Raw genomic sequence first — 19108 nt, forward strand, 5'->3', positions numbered from 1 at the left:
ACATCTGATTGCGGGGGGAAAAAAAAAATTTGTAATAGCTTTTTCTTTCCCTCTTTTTTACTTTATGTAAAAAAAAAGCTTTCACATTTTGCAATTCTTTTTAAAACACAGCTTTTATGTTTTTTCATTAAGGAGTGGTTAACATGTACCAATCTGTGGAGGCTCCTGCTTCACAGGCATCGCAATAGGTGAACGCTGTCGGTCTCTGAATGAGGGTCTTTCCCTTCGATTTTGAGGAGGTGCAGGAGGTGCTGGTGGACCTGGCGGCCCTGGTGGTCCTGGCTGCCAATAAGGTGGATGAAATCCACCTTGAGGTGGACCAAAAGCAGCCCCATGCTGAAAGAGTAATGCAGTTTATTTTTCTTCACATGGTAACACTAAATACAGCATGTGCGCAAGTTGGTCTACAGAAATCCATGCAAGTAGGAATCCATGATTTCTAGGCTACCGAGATCTCTCAATCTCTTTTTCTGTGGTCCCCAAGAAAGAAGTTTTCCTTAAATATTTAATGAGTAAACTTAGATTTAAGCAAGGATGCTAACAAATCTGAAAGGGCTTCAACCAATCTCCTTTCATATTGTGCTAAATATTAAGCCCTATAATCACCATCTATCTCCAGCAGTTCCTTGCCAACCTATCAACAGAGCATGCAGTTAAGTGAAGAGTATACAAAATTAAGGTTTAAAAGTCTAGCTACGTTAGCAGTCTTTCCTTGTAACTACAACATGAGGACAAAAATGAAAAGTTCAAGCTTTTATTACAAAACAATTTTGCACTGTGCACTTTCTAGTAATCACTGATGGATGTTATTAGTATGGCTGATTAAAATATTAAATGCATAAATATGCAAGTTTAGTACAGACCCTGGGTTCTGAGCAAGCTGTACACAGTCCAAAAGTCACAAGTCTTGAGGCATACATGAGGGGGTTTTTGTTTTAATATTTGCTGCCCAGAAATGCCTAATGAAACTATTTAAGAGGAGAGTGTTTAGGAAGAAAGTTACAGCATCAAATTTTTTTTTTATTACATTCTATTGACTATTTAAGTCACTAGTGCTAGAAGCACTCTTCCACTATGATTTCAGGTCAAGCATCCCTCTGTTATTCACTGCAAAACAAGTCTTCTGTAGTATTTAGGGAAATTAATTTTAAGAGTTGGTCCCACAATAGTAAACAAAGGAAATTATAATAAATTAGTGTATTTGAAAATTATTGGTTCACTTCCTAACAATATTGCTGAACAAAAGAATTTAATAATAGAGAAAAGTAGGCCAGAAGACAGATATACATTTCTGCCCATCTTCCTTTGGGTTTGTTTATGAACAGGAGGTAGGTGTTTTAACAGGTACAGTTTGTCGTTTATATCAAGGGTTTTGAAAGAATACTGAAAACAGGGGGAAGATCCAAAACTTCTTTGTGTTTAAAGACTTGTGCAATGCCCCCTGCTATTATTAGTGCTAAAACCACCTACAGATTTATTATGCTATGCAACTTACATGCCAGAATGAAGAAAAAAGTGGATGTGGATTTTTTTAGAAATACCATTGTTTATTCAAAGAATCACAGTAGATAGATATGGAAAAGATCAATGGATCATCCAGTCTATCTCCCTGCAAATACAGGACTGATCCCTATGGTACATTATCTAGTGTATTTAAGTATATATTTCTGAACTTTATTTTTTTTTTTCCTCCTCCTTTTTTTTTTCTTTTTAAACACAAAACTACATAATGTTAATTTATATACTGGAACACAGTGATTCATTTTAATATTGAAGACAACAGCCATTTCTCATTACTAGTATAGAAAAAAAACCCTTTCGCCTCAGAACAGAACTGAAAACTCTAAAGTCTCTTCTGTAAAGTATTTGGTAAAAATGTAACTTAGCAGATAACAAATTCTGTAGATGTTTGTAGAACTGAAGAATGAAAGTCGCCGCTAGATGATATTAGAGGAACACATCCACGGAAGGGACTCTGCGCGTCTACAATATTAAAGCAACAAATATGTTTCACCTGATAGTCAAACTGGTTCACTGGCCCCATTGCAAAGTTATCGGGAGGTCCCCCAAAGTTGTGATTGTTCTGGTTAAATATATGCCTGTTGTCAGGAGCAAATTCCCCACTGTCCTGACTGTTGCTGTCTTCAGATGGAGGAACAATTTCCATTTGACCTGGGGTTGGAGCCATCCACTGCTGATCTGGAGGTGGGTGAGGGGGTTGGTGAGGCATTCCCCATTCTGTTTAGGATTTAGAATACAATTCAATACAAGTTAGTACAATTAATGAGAGTCACCAATCACTCAATGTTCTTGCATTTATCACAAGGTTCCTCAAAGCAACATGGATGATAAAGTTATAAAGACTCATCAATCTATAGACTGTATTATACTGTCTCAATAATTTCTTCAACTAAATGAAGGAAATACAAATAGCTGTAGCTGAACTAATACATGGGGGAGGGCAGAACTGGACAGACACAGAGACGCTGTAAATTTGTTTTTATAAATTTCCAGTGATATTGAGGCCACCATAGCACTTACAAATTGCGTAAACTGTTAAAGAGCCACTCCTATTTCTCTATTTCTATGTTGTTTCAAAGTAATGAGCTATTTTATTCCTTTGCATAATAGACTTAAAAGATCTATTATGGAAAGCAAATGGGTTTGTGAGCAGCAGAACCACTGAAATCTGCTTTCCAAAGTCTTGTGTCTTTATAATGGATGATTCCCTGGATTCTCCAATATCTAGCAGAGGTCCCAGCATAAGCTAGTCATAAGGCCTCAAACATAAGTTACAACCAGCTAACAGAATGAAAAGGGTTTGAGGGATGAATTAATAGCTCATGTGGCCAAAAACTTTGTTGTCTTAGGAAATCAGCCTAAAAATTATGTCCACTATACAGATATTTATAGATTGTGACAGAGCTACCCTTCTTTCACCAGTAACAGAATTAATACCTAGCCTCTCACGTTAACTCCTACCTTGCACACAGTCCTTTAATAATTCTTTCCATTGTTCTCATTTTTACTGTCCTTCCCACCTGTGTCATAATTGGATCCATTACTGTAGCAACTAAAACGGGTTAACATAGTTTTTCTACTTCATTGGTCTTTTTTTTGGTCTGTTCAAAGACTGTATCATTCCTTTCACTCTCACTGTCATCCTGGTAGGTCACGTTTAGCTGATTAATCAAATCTTTTTCCAGAGTTAATACTCCTGAAGTATTCTAATGGACAGAATCCTTTTTCTTTAAGTACAGCTTACAAGAGTTACTGTTCATAAATGTATGTGTTAACATTTGACACTATTTAAACGCCCAGTTTACTTCAACTCAACTGACTTGAAAGCTTGCAAGTCATGTACAACAGATGCTGTTTTCACTTGTGGAACATGAATCCCTTCAAAATGAATTGTCTGCTAGTTACACAGTTGGTTTTCAGATTGCCGTTTTGCTTTTCTATTAGTAGTATGTAAAGGACTTTTGGATCCAAAAAGAAACTTGGAGAAAGATGAAGCTTTGTAGAAACAGAGTAAATACGTGAAGAGAACTTTGGCTAGCCATGCATGCTATGATTTAGTTTGTCTGCTGTGATTACTTTTACACATTAAGAATGACATCACGTAAATTAAGGGAAGCTGGGTCATATCTGCATCAGCACGGTCTTCATCAGTGTCCCAAAAAAGTCAGAAAAAAACCATATTCTTTGAATAATATACCCAATGATAAAAAAAATGCATTGGCACATTGTTTCCCATTAACAAAAGGTGTTACATTATTCCCACTCCTAGGTCTAAGATGTTTTCCTGTTCTGCATTTTCCAGGTGAGCTTGGGCGCCTAACATTTATAATTATCAGTGAAATGTCTTCCTCACTTTTACCATTCTGTGACTATTTGCAAAAACTACCACATAAGATATTGTTCTCTTTCACCTCACAGATGAAAAAGCATAGGAGGAAGAACTCACCACCACAGGATCATATGAAAAAGAAAGTCATCCAATAATGACACAATATTTCTGTAAAAACCTCTACTTATTATACAGAAATACAGCTAGAATACAGTCTATGTACTGCCACACAGTAAAGTTAAAATTCTTACATGTGGTTACAACAACTTATAGCCCAGGACAGGTAGGTGAAACTTAAGTGAAAGGGCTACCTCCCTTTGTTATGCACATGTAAGAACCACCAGTAACATTTTAAGCCTACTTTTATTAAACATTGCACTTAAACAAATTTGAATAGTCACAGGGAAAACTGGAGGTGTTATTCTTTCAATCATTAACAGAATCAAGCATGAAGTGCAGTTTTCACCAAGACAACAGAAAGCATGCACACAGGCTTACTAACTACCTTGCTCACACATTTCAAATTGCATTATGGTGTGGTGATGTTAACAAACCTTTCAGAAAACAACTTCAGAAAAATTCTTAGCGGAAAATACCCAATCTCTACCCCATGCTTATGGCCAGTGTTATTTTATGAAGTTTGAAAAAGAAAATGACTTTTTGGCCAAAACAGAAGTTCTGAGGAAGAAATAAAGAACTGAAAATAACTGATACTAACAGAAGCATTCAAACAACTTTAACTTACATTAACTGAAAAATAATGCAGGTGACAATCAGATACATAAGTCAAAAAGGGCAAATACTAAGTACATGAAACATGTAATAAGAACATACTTTACATACAGCATTTTGCTCATCTGCTTTTTCAAGATCTTAAGACACCTAAAGCCAGCATCTGCCAGTTATATTGTGAACTCATACATGTCAACATCGTGCCAGCAGCAGGTATTACACTAAAGGAGAGGGCAACAGATGCTCTCTAATTCTGAGGCACCCTGTTGCCTTCGGTGCTGCTGTTCCTAGTGCAGTGGGATAAGCAACAAAACACGTAAGATATAAGATCCAGGGAAATAAATATATAACTGCAATTCACACTTTATCTTTCTACAACATTCAGGGACAGAACAAATCTTTTGCATATGTGTATTATGAAATCAATTTATTTATTTTATATGGAGATTACTCGGTTGTGTTATCAGACCTTTGTGTCCTTTACCGTTACCCATTTTGTGGAACACCTGACTGGAAAGTAGTAGCTGTGATACTCAGTTAATTAGTTGATGCTACTGGTAGTTTTGCACCTTGAAACCTGAGGGACAAGGCATATTCACACCCAGAAATGTCTGACAGAAATAAAATTTCATTACATGAAAAAAAGGAATGAATGGGGAGGAAAACAAACCTGGCTGCCACATTCTGTTGAAGTTGGGATCCCCCTGAAAATTATTATGGTTGTTTGGACCAGACTCTATTCCTGAAATATCCTGTCCGTTTGGCATCATTCCTTGTTGTTCCACTACACTCTGTTGCCCTGAGGCTTCTCGCTGAGCAATCCATGCTTGAGCTAATGCAGCCCAGTCAATCTGGCCTAAAATAAACAAAGGAAATTTAAAAGGTTAGTATTCACATGTCTGAAGTTTAACACTCTTTCTCAGTTACATGTCTCATTGCTCAAGACAAACAGGCAACATTTACCTTCAGCAAGTACCATGGGCACCATTAAAACTTATTCACAGTGTACAGTAAAACAAACTGAAAGCAAATGTTAGTTTACATAATTGCTGAAGTAGAGTTTCTCTGCATATGTTTGAAATGCCATAAAGCAGATTATTGAGGTTCACTTCAGCACTGAATGGGTGGTAGTAATACACTTTTTTCATAAGTGAACTAATTTTGGTATCAGAAAGAAATATATATAGCTTTAAATTCTAAATTCATGAAGATTCAAGTGTAAGAAAGATACATAGTTAGAAAACTACATTTTGCAATGTATAATCTTTGTATAACCTGCAATTTCTAGAATGCTATTTTATGTCACCGTTCTCTCCCCCCTTTTTTTCTTTACTATCCTTCCTACCACTGAGTAAGTAAACTGCACTCTCAGATGTGGGCACTAGTATGTCTTCTGCTCATTATTAAGTCACGAAATCTCTCTAGCAAAGTTACAGAAATTGAAGTGGCAGAAAGCAATGTAAAACCAGTGTGCCTGATCACTCTGCCCAAGTATTAAATACACACCTCCACTCTCTTTATCCATTTCTGTATTTCTCTTGATACTTTAAATTGTTGTCACCTCACTCTCAATTTAAGGCATGTTATGTTCTATTGTTTAAAATGTTGGGGTTTTTAGTGGGGGAAAAAAATCCAAACAAAAGATCATGATCATCACTGCTGTAACCTAAAACAAATATACTAATCTTCCAGTGAGAGTTTTTCTGTGTATACATCTGCATTAGTACTTCTGCCACGCAGGCACTGAATAAAAAGCAGATTTTCTCAAATAAATGGTTCAGCTTGGCTAAAGAACTGACAGGGATACAGATTCTGTACAAGTACATGAGGTCTAAATGTTGATCTGTATGACCGGTAAAATGTTGGTAATTTGTCCAGGATAACTCAGGTTGATTGCCCGTATTTTGCATATTAATATTAACTATGTCAAAACATTTGGAATCCATGTATGTTTCTATTTTTTCTAGTTGTTCAGAAAAGCATCATAAATATATTATCTTGACAGCAGCTACAAAAAAGCAACTATCAGTCATGCTCTGTAACAAAGATTCAAAAATTCAAATTACAACAGATTTAAAAAAAAAAAATTAATCCACAAAGCTTTCTATATACTTACTTGGATCTTGCTGGTGCTGAAATGACTGCATCCACTGCTGTTGGTTCAAAGGCCATTGCTGCCAAGGTTGTCCACCTTGATCCCACATCTTTTAAGTCTTTATATAGTCTATATTTCAACTAAAAATAATAGTTGTATGTTTAAATAGATGCCCATGAAATATCACATAACTGAAACTTACATAACTGCAGATATAGTTAAGCCTTGCAAAGCAAGCTGAAGCAATGCTGGCTTAATATTTTAAGCTGGAGGAAACGGTTCATCCTTTAGAGTAATATCTGAAAATATTACTGTAAGATTTCAGAAGCCTAGTATGCTTTCTCTGTATTTTCGCAAAGAAATTAACTACAAAATGACGTTCAAGGAGAGATATGACAAGTTTGTAAGACAAGAACTCATCTGACAACAAATGCAATTTAAAGTAAGTCAAAATATAAAAAACATTACTTAAATTATATCCTTGCCTGTTTCTTAGGGAAAGATGTGTATTTTTCTATACGAGTGTCATGCAAGGCTGTTAAGCGAGACAAAGGAACGTCACCAAATGGTAAAACACATTGTTAACGATTGCACTGGAGAACTGCACAGGTACAAGACTGTGTCCACATGCATTTTATGCATTGTACAGGCTCATTATAATTTCTAAATAATATAGTCTTTCAAATCTGAGAAAGAAAAAAGAAATACCACTGCATAATGGCATATTTACCACATGGTCCCTTAAAATCACAAGAAACATTTTTTGGTGCCATGTTGTGTATCCTCACTCAGCAGGCAGCAGCAGCCCTAGGACCTGATGACATGGGAGCTCCACAACCTGCTTTAAGTAAAGCTCCAGGACCAGCTTTGCAGGAATTTGATGAGGCACAGCAGTCTACCAGGTAGGTATGCCTATAATGGCATACCAGTTCCTTCCGGTCATTTGTATCTCCTGCGTACACCTAACCTGCTACATGTGGAAGACCAGAGAGCGGCCACCGACGCTGCTCCAAACAGCTTTCCTGAAGACAAAGCCTGGGCACAGTTTTGGGAACACTTCACTCCAGGAACTGTTCCCAAACACCAGTACAGGTAAGACTGCACCGAGTGTGACTCCCTCTGTACTATCCAGTCTGTTAACAACTTCTCAACAGGCTTTCCACTCTCAATGAATATATCCTCATGCCATTCAACACACAATCCTTGATTTCATGCTATAAAAACATCACCCACGTAGGCTGTTTCAAACACTCCAGACTTAAAAGAAACAGAGAAAAATTCATTCCCTGAGGTCACAGGAGCAGCACACAAGACCTAGTTGTGGCTCACAACCAAGTCCGATACAGAATAGATGAATACAGCCTGTCCGCTTCAGAGGAAACAAGCTCAAAGCAGCCAGGGCCACTCGGGTGCCCAGCCAGGAACATAACCCCAACGGTTCTTACCGAGCAGGACGCACGCAGTCCACAGACAGAGCCTGCTTTCGTCAGACAGAAGAAGAGCAATTAGAGTGGATCCTGCTTGCAAAGGGATCTCGTGCTTGGTACTTACACATTCATAGAAATAATTGCATGACTGCACAGGAAGAGAAGCTGTACATAACATCATGGGGTGTTGGGTGATGCAGAGATGAATGTAAGCTCATATTTTGCATACCTCTGTCAAATTTTATTTTTAATCTGAAAAACTGTAGATCACCTTTGTTTTGAGACCACTTACATTCAAACCAGTACAAAAATTATACATGTATGGTTCGGATAAGTTCAGTTGCAAATGCCTTTTTTGAGGGGCTTTAAACAAGACCAACTTTTGGAACAGGGGGGAGTATTGGGCAAAACCTACTTTACTATTTTCACTATCTTTTCTTGACAAAATAAGTATGGATTTTTTTCCATTTCAGTGCTATCTTTATGATATTCAAACCTTTAGTAGGTAAAGACAGTATCCTTTTCTTGTCTTTTTTTTTTCTTTTTACATGTTGATCTGTACCTAGGAAATTAACTCTCTTGCACCAGTTGAGTGTAAGAGTGGCTAATAATGCACTTAATGCAACATTTAAGCTGGCCCTGCCATACCTGGCTGAGTATTCATATATACGTATTTCATACACTAAGTATGAAGTAACCTCACATACTATTTTCACCCTAAAGTAAGAAAAAGGCAACTGTTTCTTCCTCCCCTCAGTTCATCTTTCCATCCAGAATCGAAATTCTTTCAATGGTCAAAATAAACTTGTTTACATCTTAAAATAAAAGTTCTAACAATTGTAGTTCAAGATAACCACCAGCCTTGAAAGCACTGTACAGCCTCACGGTGCTGCTCCCTTTGTTTCCAGCTGTTAAATCACACTAGCAATAATAAAAATGTATTTCAGTAATTCTGGTAGCACTTTTTTACCTTAATACATAATACCTTGGAAAAAGTTTGTGAAATTTCACTAAAATAAACTCAGCAAAAGATTCAGAAGATTAAATTGTTTCAGCAATAATGTAAGAAGCAGGTTTGCATATAACTGAATGCCAAAAAATCAAATTTTCAAACAGTTAAAGAAATACCAGCTTCTCTTATGGAAGTGTAACAATATTAAGAGCACCTCTACAAATTCAACTGAACTGGAACCTCCTACACACAGTTTTTACTTGATGGGATCAGATGAGATTTATTTTTACCAGACTGGCTACATCTCTGTCCTAAAATCTTGGACATTACGGATTTTTTTTTCACATGTTCCAACTAACACAATTAGCTTGTAATAAACTTTTGTACCTGTTAAAATGCCTATCAGTTATCTGTTTCTCCTGGACGTTTAGTATTCCAGCCTTTTTTTCTTTATTCTCAGGCCTTGAACCTCACTACGGACAAACTGAAGCACTAGTCTGGAGCATAAGAAGGTCTAAGGTAACAAATGCCTCTCCTCTCTATAACCTGCCCCAAAATAGCAACAACCTTACTATTTTACAAGGTGTTCAAAGAAATTAATTCAACTTTTTTTATTGGGGAGATAAATTATTCTGCAGCTATATCAACTGGCATCTGAAAACACAGGAGACAGGCAGTGACTCTGGGCAGCAGCAGCAGCATTCGCTCCCCTCCTGGCTTCCCTCTCAGCAAGTTATCAAGCACTAGGACGCCACGGCCAAGTCCACACTCCTAAGGGAAGCGGTGCCGAAGGACTCCACCATCTCCCCACAAGAAAGCAGCACTGACCCAGGCCACCTAGCACTCCTCCCAGCTGCTCCAAGCATGTTTCAGGTGTCAGCACAGACCTGGGGCCCAGCGGGCAGTTAGGACATGTCTGTTCTGGTTTGCAAGGTCAGAGACTTTCATTCAGTGCCAGCTGGCTTCAGGGCTGGAGTAAAAAAACCCAGTCGGGTTTTAGTTGTTAGCATACATAGCTCCTTCTCCATCACTCTGCAACATAATAAGGCCTGGAGTCTTCAACTTTCCCCAGAGATTATTTCACCTTATTATTGCTATTTTGGGGAGAGAAATCAGGTGGGGAACTGCAAAGCAAAAGGTCAAGACATGGAGCTGATTTCTATTTTGATGTACAACAGTACGACAAGACAGCAACAACTGCGTAAAACCTTGAGGAACTTCAACATTTGGTTAATTCAATTTATGCCATCCAGAGCAGACTGATTTAAAATCACTGCCATTTGAAACTGCTAATTTTGGTTTGTGAACTGTATTTGAAAGCTTTTAATTCTGTATTGCATTTGTACTTTCACTGTTTTCCTGAAGAAATGTTGATTTTCATAGGCTGGCAACTATAAAACATGCTAACTTTCAAGTACACAGATTTATTACCAAATTCAATGTAAAAACTTCACTAATCAGAAGTATGTACTACACAAATACTTAAGCAATTACATCACTTTCTTTATGCAACTGTATATGCAAAAGCCCTTTTTCAAATATCATGTGAAAATTGGCCAAAACTATTTCTAATTTTCTATTTATTTCAACTCATCTTCATTGTTGTGCTATTTGTTTGACAGAAACAGGAATAGGATATGGAAGGAACAAAATTAGCATCTTAAAATATTTACAAAACTAACTTTAAGATATACTCACTAAAAGAGAAGACCACATGTATTCAAATTCTTTTAGTATTGAAAACTAAATGATGTATTTCAATATGCACTATTCAGAGGTAGTGAACATACAAGGTTTGTTCTAAGGCCTCCATATGGCAACCTGAAACACCAGGACATCATCACTTTCTGAGAAACAGACTTCCCTGCTTTTCTGCTCCCCACTTGGTTTTCTGCACTTTTTCCAAGTTTTCACTAAATGGTATAGGGTAAACATGAAAAAGGCACTTGATGTAAAATTTTCTCACTTACGACAGGGAGGCTACAGGCATTTAAAGGTGGTTTATTGTCCTCACAAATTGTTGTGCTAAGCGCTGCAGTTTTTAATGGTGTCATCTGCTTTTAAGTTTCAGAAGCAAACTGGCTTTAGCTCTTTGTTTTAAGTTAGCATATTCTAAAAGATAACTACATAAATCTTATATACAGACACATCTACTAAATTACATGCATATAGGCTATTTGATGTTACCCTTTTTTACATAAAAGTAATGTAACTTAGTATATTGCTTGTGAAACCCTACTAAGAAGAGTATGTAAGAACTTTTCAATAGAATCTTGATATTGTCCCATCAGACATCACTGACATTTTCCTTTGCTAGTGATGCTATTTTAAAGATGTCAAAAATAAAAACAGACCGAGGCAAGTCTTAATGTTAATGAACAAAACAGATGTGAGAATTAAAACAACACTTTTGAACCTCAGTGCCATAAACTGGAAAGCACAAAACACAGCAAAGAAAGTGTAGCTTGTTCTCAGTAATTTTAAATTTACTGCAAGGGATACACCCCCAATACTGGGGCGGGGCGGGGCGGGGGACGACACCAAACCCAAAACCAACGCCCCCACCAAATCAGTAGCTTAAAGGCTTGAAACAGCTGAAACATCTTGTACTGATGTATGTGACAAGAAGCAAATGTTATTTTTCTGAGACACATCAAGTAGTAATAATGGGAAAAAGTGAATCAAAGCCCTTTCCCACGTAATTAAAATCTGCATTGCCAAAACTAACTTAGGATGCTGCCACATGAATTATAATGAGTTTTAATTTCTTACAAAGTTCCCAAATCAGCATCACCTGAAAGAAAGAGGCTTCATCTAACACAATGGACAGCTCTAAGCCTACTTCCCACTAGTGACACAGGGCCAAATACACAGCAGAGCATCCAAATCGCAGTGAAACAAGCTTTATTTTCCACTGAAAGGGGGGGGGGGGGGGGGAATAATTTCTAAAATCTACTAAATTCAAACATTAGCAAGACACTTACTTACTAACAGAGGGTCAATCAACTGAGAAGTCATTAAGACACTCTGGTTCTGATGTCACCAGTGCATCCAGCAGGTTTTGAAAACCAAACAGGTTCAAAGAATGGACCCATTTTACAGGTACCTACTTGCAAAGGAAAATGCAGATACTACCCTCCCTTAGGATGATGGGTTAAGGTTCTTTTACTTAGCTGTTCTACCCTCCAATTCAATTAGATATAGCCTTTCTACTTTCTCTCTAGCAAACACAAATAAACAAAAGAACATTTATTGGTGCTTCAAGAGCCGTTCCCTGATGTCAGATCACAGAACAGGAACCTGAATCTATTAAAAATCTGTTTACCAATGAAGAAACAGAAGCCAATTCAGGATTCTTTTTGTTTTACCCAGAAACACAATCACATGGGAAAAACACCCCGTCAATTCACATTTAATTTCAGTTATATGTACTTAACAGATTACGAAAAGTTAATGTAGTATCTCAAAATTTTCCAAGAGTTTTTAAGAGCAGACATGTTCTGAAATATGTTCTGTTGTATGTTAAAAAATAAAAAAAAAGATTCCTATTCAAAGGCTGGACCTACTGGAACTTTATTCAAAGGCAGGATCTGCTGAAGTTTTATTACAGCAAATTACTGGTACTAAAACGTGCCACCTTTGAGAGGATTGCTGGTGAAAGCTCCCCTGTTGGCGATAAAAGCTGACATAGTGGCATAGATAGGACTTACCTTGATCCCCAGCAGATAGCAATATCTGAGAGCCAACAGCACCCAGAAAAATTTAAAGTTGGTGTCAAACTCTCTACTATACTTTAGTATTTCACCCAACAAAAAGCTAGGTTAAGACAGAGAAAGAGCAGATATTTTAAAAGGCACCTTTCCACTCCTCTCCTCGATTGTGATGTGCACCTCAGCTACAGATTACACTTCAGTGTTTACCTGTTCTTTTAGGAAAAAAGGCATCTTCTCAACCTGCCTATTTGTCTGCAAAATAAGATATTGTCCGATACGGTTTTATGATGTGTCCAAATACACCACACACACCGAGAAGTATACAATTAGAAGCTACTTACCAGTAACCAGAGTTTTGAGTGATAATTCTAGCTCACCATTAATTCTGGGAGACTCCCCCCAGCACTCCCCACAAAACACAGTTACCTCAAAGCAAATTATAGACATTCACACTGATGGGAATGACACCCTGTCAAACAGAGCATGGTTTCCTGATGATTTCCCAACAGCACAGTGCTTGGTGAAGGCCCCCGTAGCTAATTCCCCACTGATGCAAAGATGGGCCCATTTTTTAGACAAGGCCACCAACAGAACTTGAGCTCTAACAGACTCACTCAGATTCCTTGGGCAACTCTACCTTGGCAGCTTCATAGTGTAAGCTCATAAAATCTGTTATCCAGTTCAACAGCACTTGTACAGAGGTAACTATGCTCAGACCTCTCAGCAATGGAGCGGAGCAGTCTTAGGGAGTGAGGCTCAGTCCTGTGAATGTCAAAAGACAAAGCCCACTTGTCATCCTGGAGATGCTATCGTCCTTATATGCCTTATGACACTGGCTGCAGCAGAACTGAAAAATATCAAGAAATTTCCCCCAGAAAGATTAAGAAAGACCTGCCCCTAAATAAAATTTAATAGAGCTAATGGATACTCTGAATTGCTCCAAATCATGCAGATCGTCCAAGAGAAGAAGCACAGACTTACAAAGTTAACTCAGCTCCAGAAGAGCATCAGTAAGATAACTAACCATACCTAGTTGGCCAGATGAGTACACCTAGCAGACTCTTTCTTGCTCCTTCTAAGAACCTGGCATCGTTGTGACAATATGCTTCTCCCCAACATGAATGTTACACAGCAGCCGAACTACACAGAACACCTTACACATCAACAGTTTCTGCAGAAGAAGAGATCCGGCAATTCTGAGTGACTGGTCTCAGGAAATTCATGGAAGTGAAATATCTTGGCAGTGAAAACCCAAGTATTCTTTGGAAGATGAAATTAAACAGGATATTTGTTAGAAGCAAGATTACCTCAACTCCAGGAAATCAGGAGACAGCCTAGGACTCAGGCTGCCCCTAGGAGGAAAGTAGCAGGCACCTTCTGCTGTGTCACGAGCTGAAGAGATCAAGGTTAGGAAGTCCTACATCAGACATCAACGTCACTTGACCAGATATCCAGGACACAATCTGGCAGTCTGGTTTATTCAACTCTGGAGACAGGTAGACTAATGACAGATGATTCCGGAGCCTACAGAACCAGAGCCAATAATCAAGTGCTTTATGATGTGGAAGAGATGCTGTTGCATCACCTTTCTGCATCTCATCATCTCTGAACGGCAGGTCCATATGTGACGTGAGATGGCCTGACAAGTTTTACTTGCAATCTGAGCTCTAATACATAGCTGCAGAAGTTCTTCTGGTGACTAAAGATCTTATCTTGCAGGCCTTCCAAATAGGCATTGCATTTTAGCAAAGAAGTATCCATTATTTAAATAAAGATGCTGAAATCGCAGGCCTTCATGCATACTTTGAGAACCCCTACACAGTTAGTCTTTGGACCCCAGGGTTTAAAGACAACATGCTCTTCTTGATATTCCATTTATAAGTCAGATATCTAGGTAAAAAAACAGATGTTCCATCTCCTCTAAGATAACCTGCCATTGCAGCCATGACTTTTTGACTATCTTTAGGTCTACAGAGTAGCTGAAGGGAAGGACCCCAAGAGGTAGGTGTCCTGGTTTGTAATAAACTACAAGTACTGTTTTTGAAACAAATTAATATTAAGTAACCAGTGTCATTAGCCAGGTAATCTTTTGGCATGAGCTCAAGACAACACAAGCAGCAAAGGTATATAAGTCTCTGTTTGATGCTCTTTGTGGAGTTCTTGGGCTGCCGGGAGTCATCCACGTCACACCTTGAGAAGGATCTTAAAAGCACCACATACTCTGTGGGCAGATCTTCCCTGTCCCATATAGGCTTAGGCTCTGGGGATGGACCTAAAGGAAAATGGAGACATCTCAGAAGCAGAGGTCCTTGAAATCAACAGCCTGATCTCTTGATCTTTTCTGCAAGTGCCTTGTTCTAATGCAAGGTCTTTTCCTTTCACTCAAGGTAGCTGATACTGACTCTGTGAAGTTTTAGCACAGTGACTGAAGGTTTATGGTGAATTTTTATGATGAATTTTGTGGAAGCGTTCAGTTGCCAACAGGATAAATCTAACCACACATTCACAACACCTGGAGCAAAGCCATTAGCAGAAAGACAGGAATCAGACCGATGCCACCAAGAGTTCAGGTTGAACACTGTTGCTTGAGAGCTGTTTCCGCCCCCCACACGCCCCTTCCTCCCACTATGCTATTGCTTCATCAGGATCACGATAGCAAAGACATCACTGATGAGACTGGAAGGACTAGTGGATAAATACTCTAGGGATACAACTACAACAGTTCACATGTTTCTTCCAAGGAATTACACAGAGTAGCTCATCCATGGTACTATCGACATGCAACCGAGCTGGAGTCCAAAGTCAATAAAGGACACAGACCGTGTAAGCTCCAAGAATATCTCTCTCAGTGTACTCCAAACTGGAAGGAAACGTAAACTGAGCTTCCACGGCTGTGTCACTGGAATAAAGAATACTTTACTGTAAGAATCTGTTCACAACAGGTATGACTGAGAAGAGAGATGCAAAGGAAAAATGGTCTCAAACACCCAGAGGAGCCCCTCTACCAAGAAGAAAAATTTGATGCAGAAAGGGTAGGGCAAAAAACATCAGCTGGTGGTCTTAATGTGGGAGACCCAGGTAAGTCAGAACACCTCTGCAGCTGCAAAGATCTGGGAGTATGGAAAAACACTGCACCCTATGCACCTGCATAGGAATGAACTCTAGGAGTTACTACAGAATGGCTGCAGACACACATTCACTCAGAGTCAGAACAAATGCATACCATCACTCAGACAAAAACATACCAGCTTCCATTTTATTTGGGAAAATGAGTATTTACTACTACATTATACTCAGCTCCTGATCAGAAAATGAAACATTTGTGGAGTAAGTTGTTTCCAATAAATCAGAAAAAAAAGTTAAAATAACTGTCTTGACTGCTACTCTGTTTCACCCATCCCACTTTCAGTTGGTCAAAGACGTCTGTACATCACCTAGAGCATCACCCTCAGTTGTTGCAGGTATTTAATGCCCAGATACTACACATCTTTTCTGAGAACCAGAAGCTACACCAATGTGATTGCTGGGATCTGTTAGCAAGATGTCCAGTCAAAAAAAGAAGTGTAAAATTCTTCCAGCCCATTTACAGTTGTGTATCACTACAATGCTGGAAGTCAACTTCAGTTACACCAGTGCATTTTTTAGTATAAGAACTATTCTTTCTCAGATTGAAGAACAGAGGCTTTCCAAATGAGTAACCAAGATCCAAAATACAGAACCAGAAAAAGAACTGAAGAAAACAGCTTGTTCAGTATCTACAAAGTTATCCAGAACCTGGTTCACACGTCAGCATGTCTGACTAATATTTACAGTGCTACCAAGATGAAGTAGGCTGAACAAAGGCCAAATAGAGAAGAGAAAAAAAAAAAAAAAAAAAGTACTATGAAAACTTCTTCAGTGAGTCATTCAAGCAGTGTAGCTTCCAAGGTCTGTTATTTTAAACTTAAATCCACATATCCACTGAGCTGAAGCCAACCCTTTTAAAAGAACAAAAGGACCAGATATTGGCAACTCAGGTATCGCTTATTTTTTGTATTTTGAAGACATTAAGGACAAACACATGCTTTGATTATCATAAAGCACCAAAACCACTGCTAAAACATTAACTATCACAGAAACATCACAGTAACTTAAATAGTTTGAGTCAAAAAATCTATTGGGTTTGGGGAGGAAAAAAAAAAGTCTGATCTGATTATTTTTTGCACGTATCATTCCACTAGAAGACCTGATGACAGATTTTCAATTAGCCATTTAAGGCAGCATTATTTTTTTTCTGGACTGTCCATCTGCCACTTCCTCCTTCATGAACATGCTCTGCACAAAAAATTAATAGTACCAATAAATAAATAAACAAACTGCTATTCCTCGCTGTTCATGAGCTGATATTACCCTCAATTATAAATACAGTTATCACTTAAGGAAGAGAGATCAGCTAGTAATGAAAGTAAGAATGTTTAATAAAACCTACCCACAGTACTATTTTTTGCCAAAGGCAGACTTACGATAATCACGTACCTCAGTCATGAAAAGAAGGGAGACTGAACACTCCTGTCTCCAGAATACCTTTCCATAATCCTGCACCTAGCTGAAAATCAAACACGGTTAAGACTCCTCTCTACCACTACAGGTTATATGGTGAGTTGTCCACTAAAAAATTGTGCAACTGCGCTAAATTTGTGGACTCTTCAGCCCTGCAATACCTCTGAGGCCAAAAGTGGAGGAACCACTCTTTTAAGGACAGGAGTTTGCATGTCACATGTGACAAAGACAATACAGGAAGTCTCATAATGGCATGACAGCAGAGATGACACAAGGTTTGCTGCTGCCCCAGACAAATTAAAAATCAGTAGCTAGCCATCTGATTTGCCACTGAATTCTTAGTAATGCTAGCAGCTTGTCCCTGGACAAAGCTGAGACTCCTCATTCCCCCTGCATTCTACAATCAGGGGGAGCCGCTGCATCTGTCACCTCTGTCAGAGGCACCATCTCTCACAGCACGGCCTGACTTTACAATTCGAAAGAGGTTTCTGACTCCTACACAACACAGCTGTTCAGCTGGACTGGACTGTTATTTGTAACCCTGTCTTTGGAAAATGATGCCTGAATATTGTCTGCTGGTAGACATGCCTTATACTTCGAAGACCACCACTCCTCATCTTTAAAAGGTGGCTGACCCTTTGCCTTAGAACAAATCCTTTAGAGCATCCCTCGCTCCCTGTATCCCACACCTTTCAGTAAAGATTGTTTGCATACATTTATAGGCATGGCTGTAAGAGAAGAAATAAACAACCACCAAGGTGGCTGTATACTCTTACAGTAATTTGTTTCAGAAAATTGGTACATTTCAGTTGGGGTAGCACATCGTCCAATGGTTTGGGTTGGAAGGGACCTTAAGAGACCATCAGTTCAACTCCCCTGCTGCAGGCAGGGACATCTTGCACTAGACGAGGTCTCTCAAAGCTCTGTCCAGCCTGGCCTTGAACACTTCCAGGGACGGGGCATCCACAATGTCTCTGGAAACCTGTCCTAATGTCTCACCACCCTTGTCATAAAAAATTTCTTCCTTATGTCCAGTCTAAACCTACCTTCTTTCAGTTTAAAATGGTTGCCCCTTGTCCTGCCACTACAGGCCCTGGTAACAAGTCTTTCTCCACCTTTCTTGAGCCCCCTCTAAACACTGTGAGGCTGCAGTAAGGTCTCCCCAGAGCCCTCTCTTCTCCAGGCTGAGCAACCCCGGCTCTCTCAGCCTTCCTTCGCGGGAGAGGCGTTCCACCGCTCTGATCGTTTCTGTGGCCCCATCCTTAACTGCAAAGCCTAGCACATCCCATCCAGGTTTAGTCCAACGCCGAACTTTGTGGGATTGTCTAAAAAAGTACTGAGAATCTGTGTGGATAAGTGCTTAATGCAAAAAGGCTTGCAAACCGGCAGCCTGTTCAAGGATCAATTTAGAAACCCCCTGCATTTATTTGCCAAGCTACCGAACCGGGGTCGGGTACCTTACAAACGTTGCTACGTGTGACGATACTGTCAATTTTCGTTCTCTGGAGCCCTCCAGTGGAACGACCTCGTGGGAATAGCCACGAAACAGCACAAACATTCCACAAACGCATTTCGCCTGCGGGAGCCAGGCTGTCGGCACGGTCAACCGCCGACCCCTGGCGCGCGTGTCGCCTCCTAACCAGGCTACCGAGCAGACGCTCTCCCCGGCGGCCCGCGGGCCGTTCCGCTCCCAGCCGCCAGCGGCCTTCCTCCGGCAGGTCCAGGGCCTGCTCGCGGGCGCTCCTCGCCGTCCTCCTCCGGCCACCCCGCCGGGCCCACAGCACCCGCGGCCCCGGGCCC

At 39.4% G+C, this 19108-nt stretch overlaps 1 protein-coding gene across 5 annotated transcripts in view; it reads right to left on the reverse strand.

Moving 5' to 3' along the window:
• PNISR (PNN-interacting serine/arginine-rich protein) overlaps positions 1-19063 on the reverse strand; it is a 28945-nt gene extending 9882 nt beyond the window's left edge. For 3 of the 5 annotated variants that reach the window (XM_010573365.1, XM_010573363.1, XM_010573366.1), the window contains exons 1-4: positions 6699-8264; positions 5253-5438; positions 2015-2238; positions 150-336 (exon numbers count right to left, since the gene is read on the reverse strand). In XM_010573365.1, coding sequence (XP_010571667.1) covers positions 150-336; positions 2015-2238; positions 5253-5438; positions 6699-6786 — 685 coding nt within the window. In that variant the 5' untranslated portion in view covers positions 6787-8264. Of the gene's footprint in view, positions 1-149; positions 337-2014; positions 2239-5252; positions 5439-6698; positions 8265-18765 lie in introns of those variants that run through there. The other 2 variants (XM_010573364.1, XM_010573367.1) reach the window with 2 other exon arrangements.
• Between the last annotated feature and the right edge of the window lie 45 nt (positions 19064-19108).

This window comes from Haliaeetus leucocephalus, unplaced genomic scaffold (assembly GCF_000737465.1).
Source record: "Haliaeetus leucocephalus isolate CR32 unplaced genomic scaffold, Haliaeetus_leucocephalus-4.0 Scaffold384, whole genome shotgun sequence".
In the NCBI taxonomy this organism is placed as follows: domain Eukaryota; kingdom Metazoa; phylum Chordata; class Aves; order Accipitriformes; family Accipitridae; genus Haliaeetus; species Haliaeetus leucocephalus.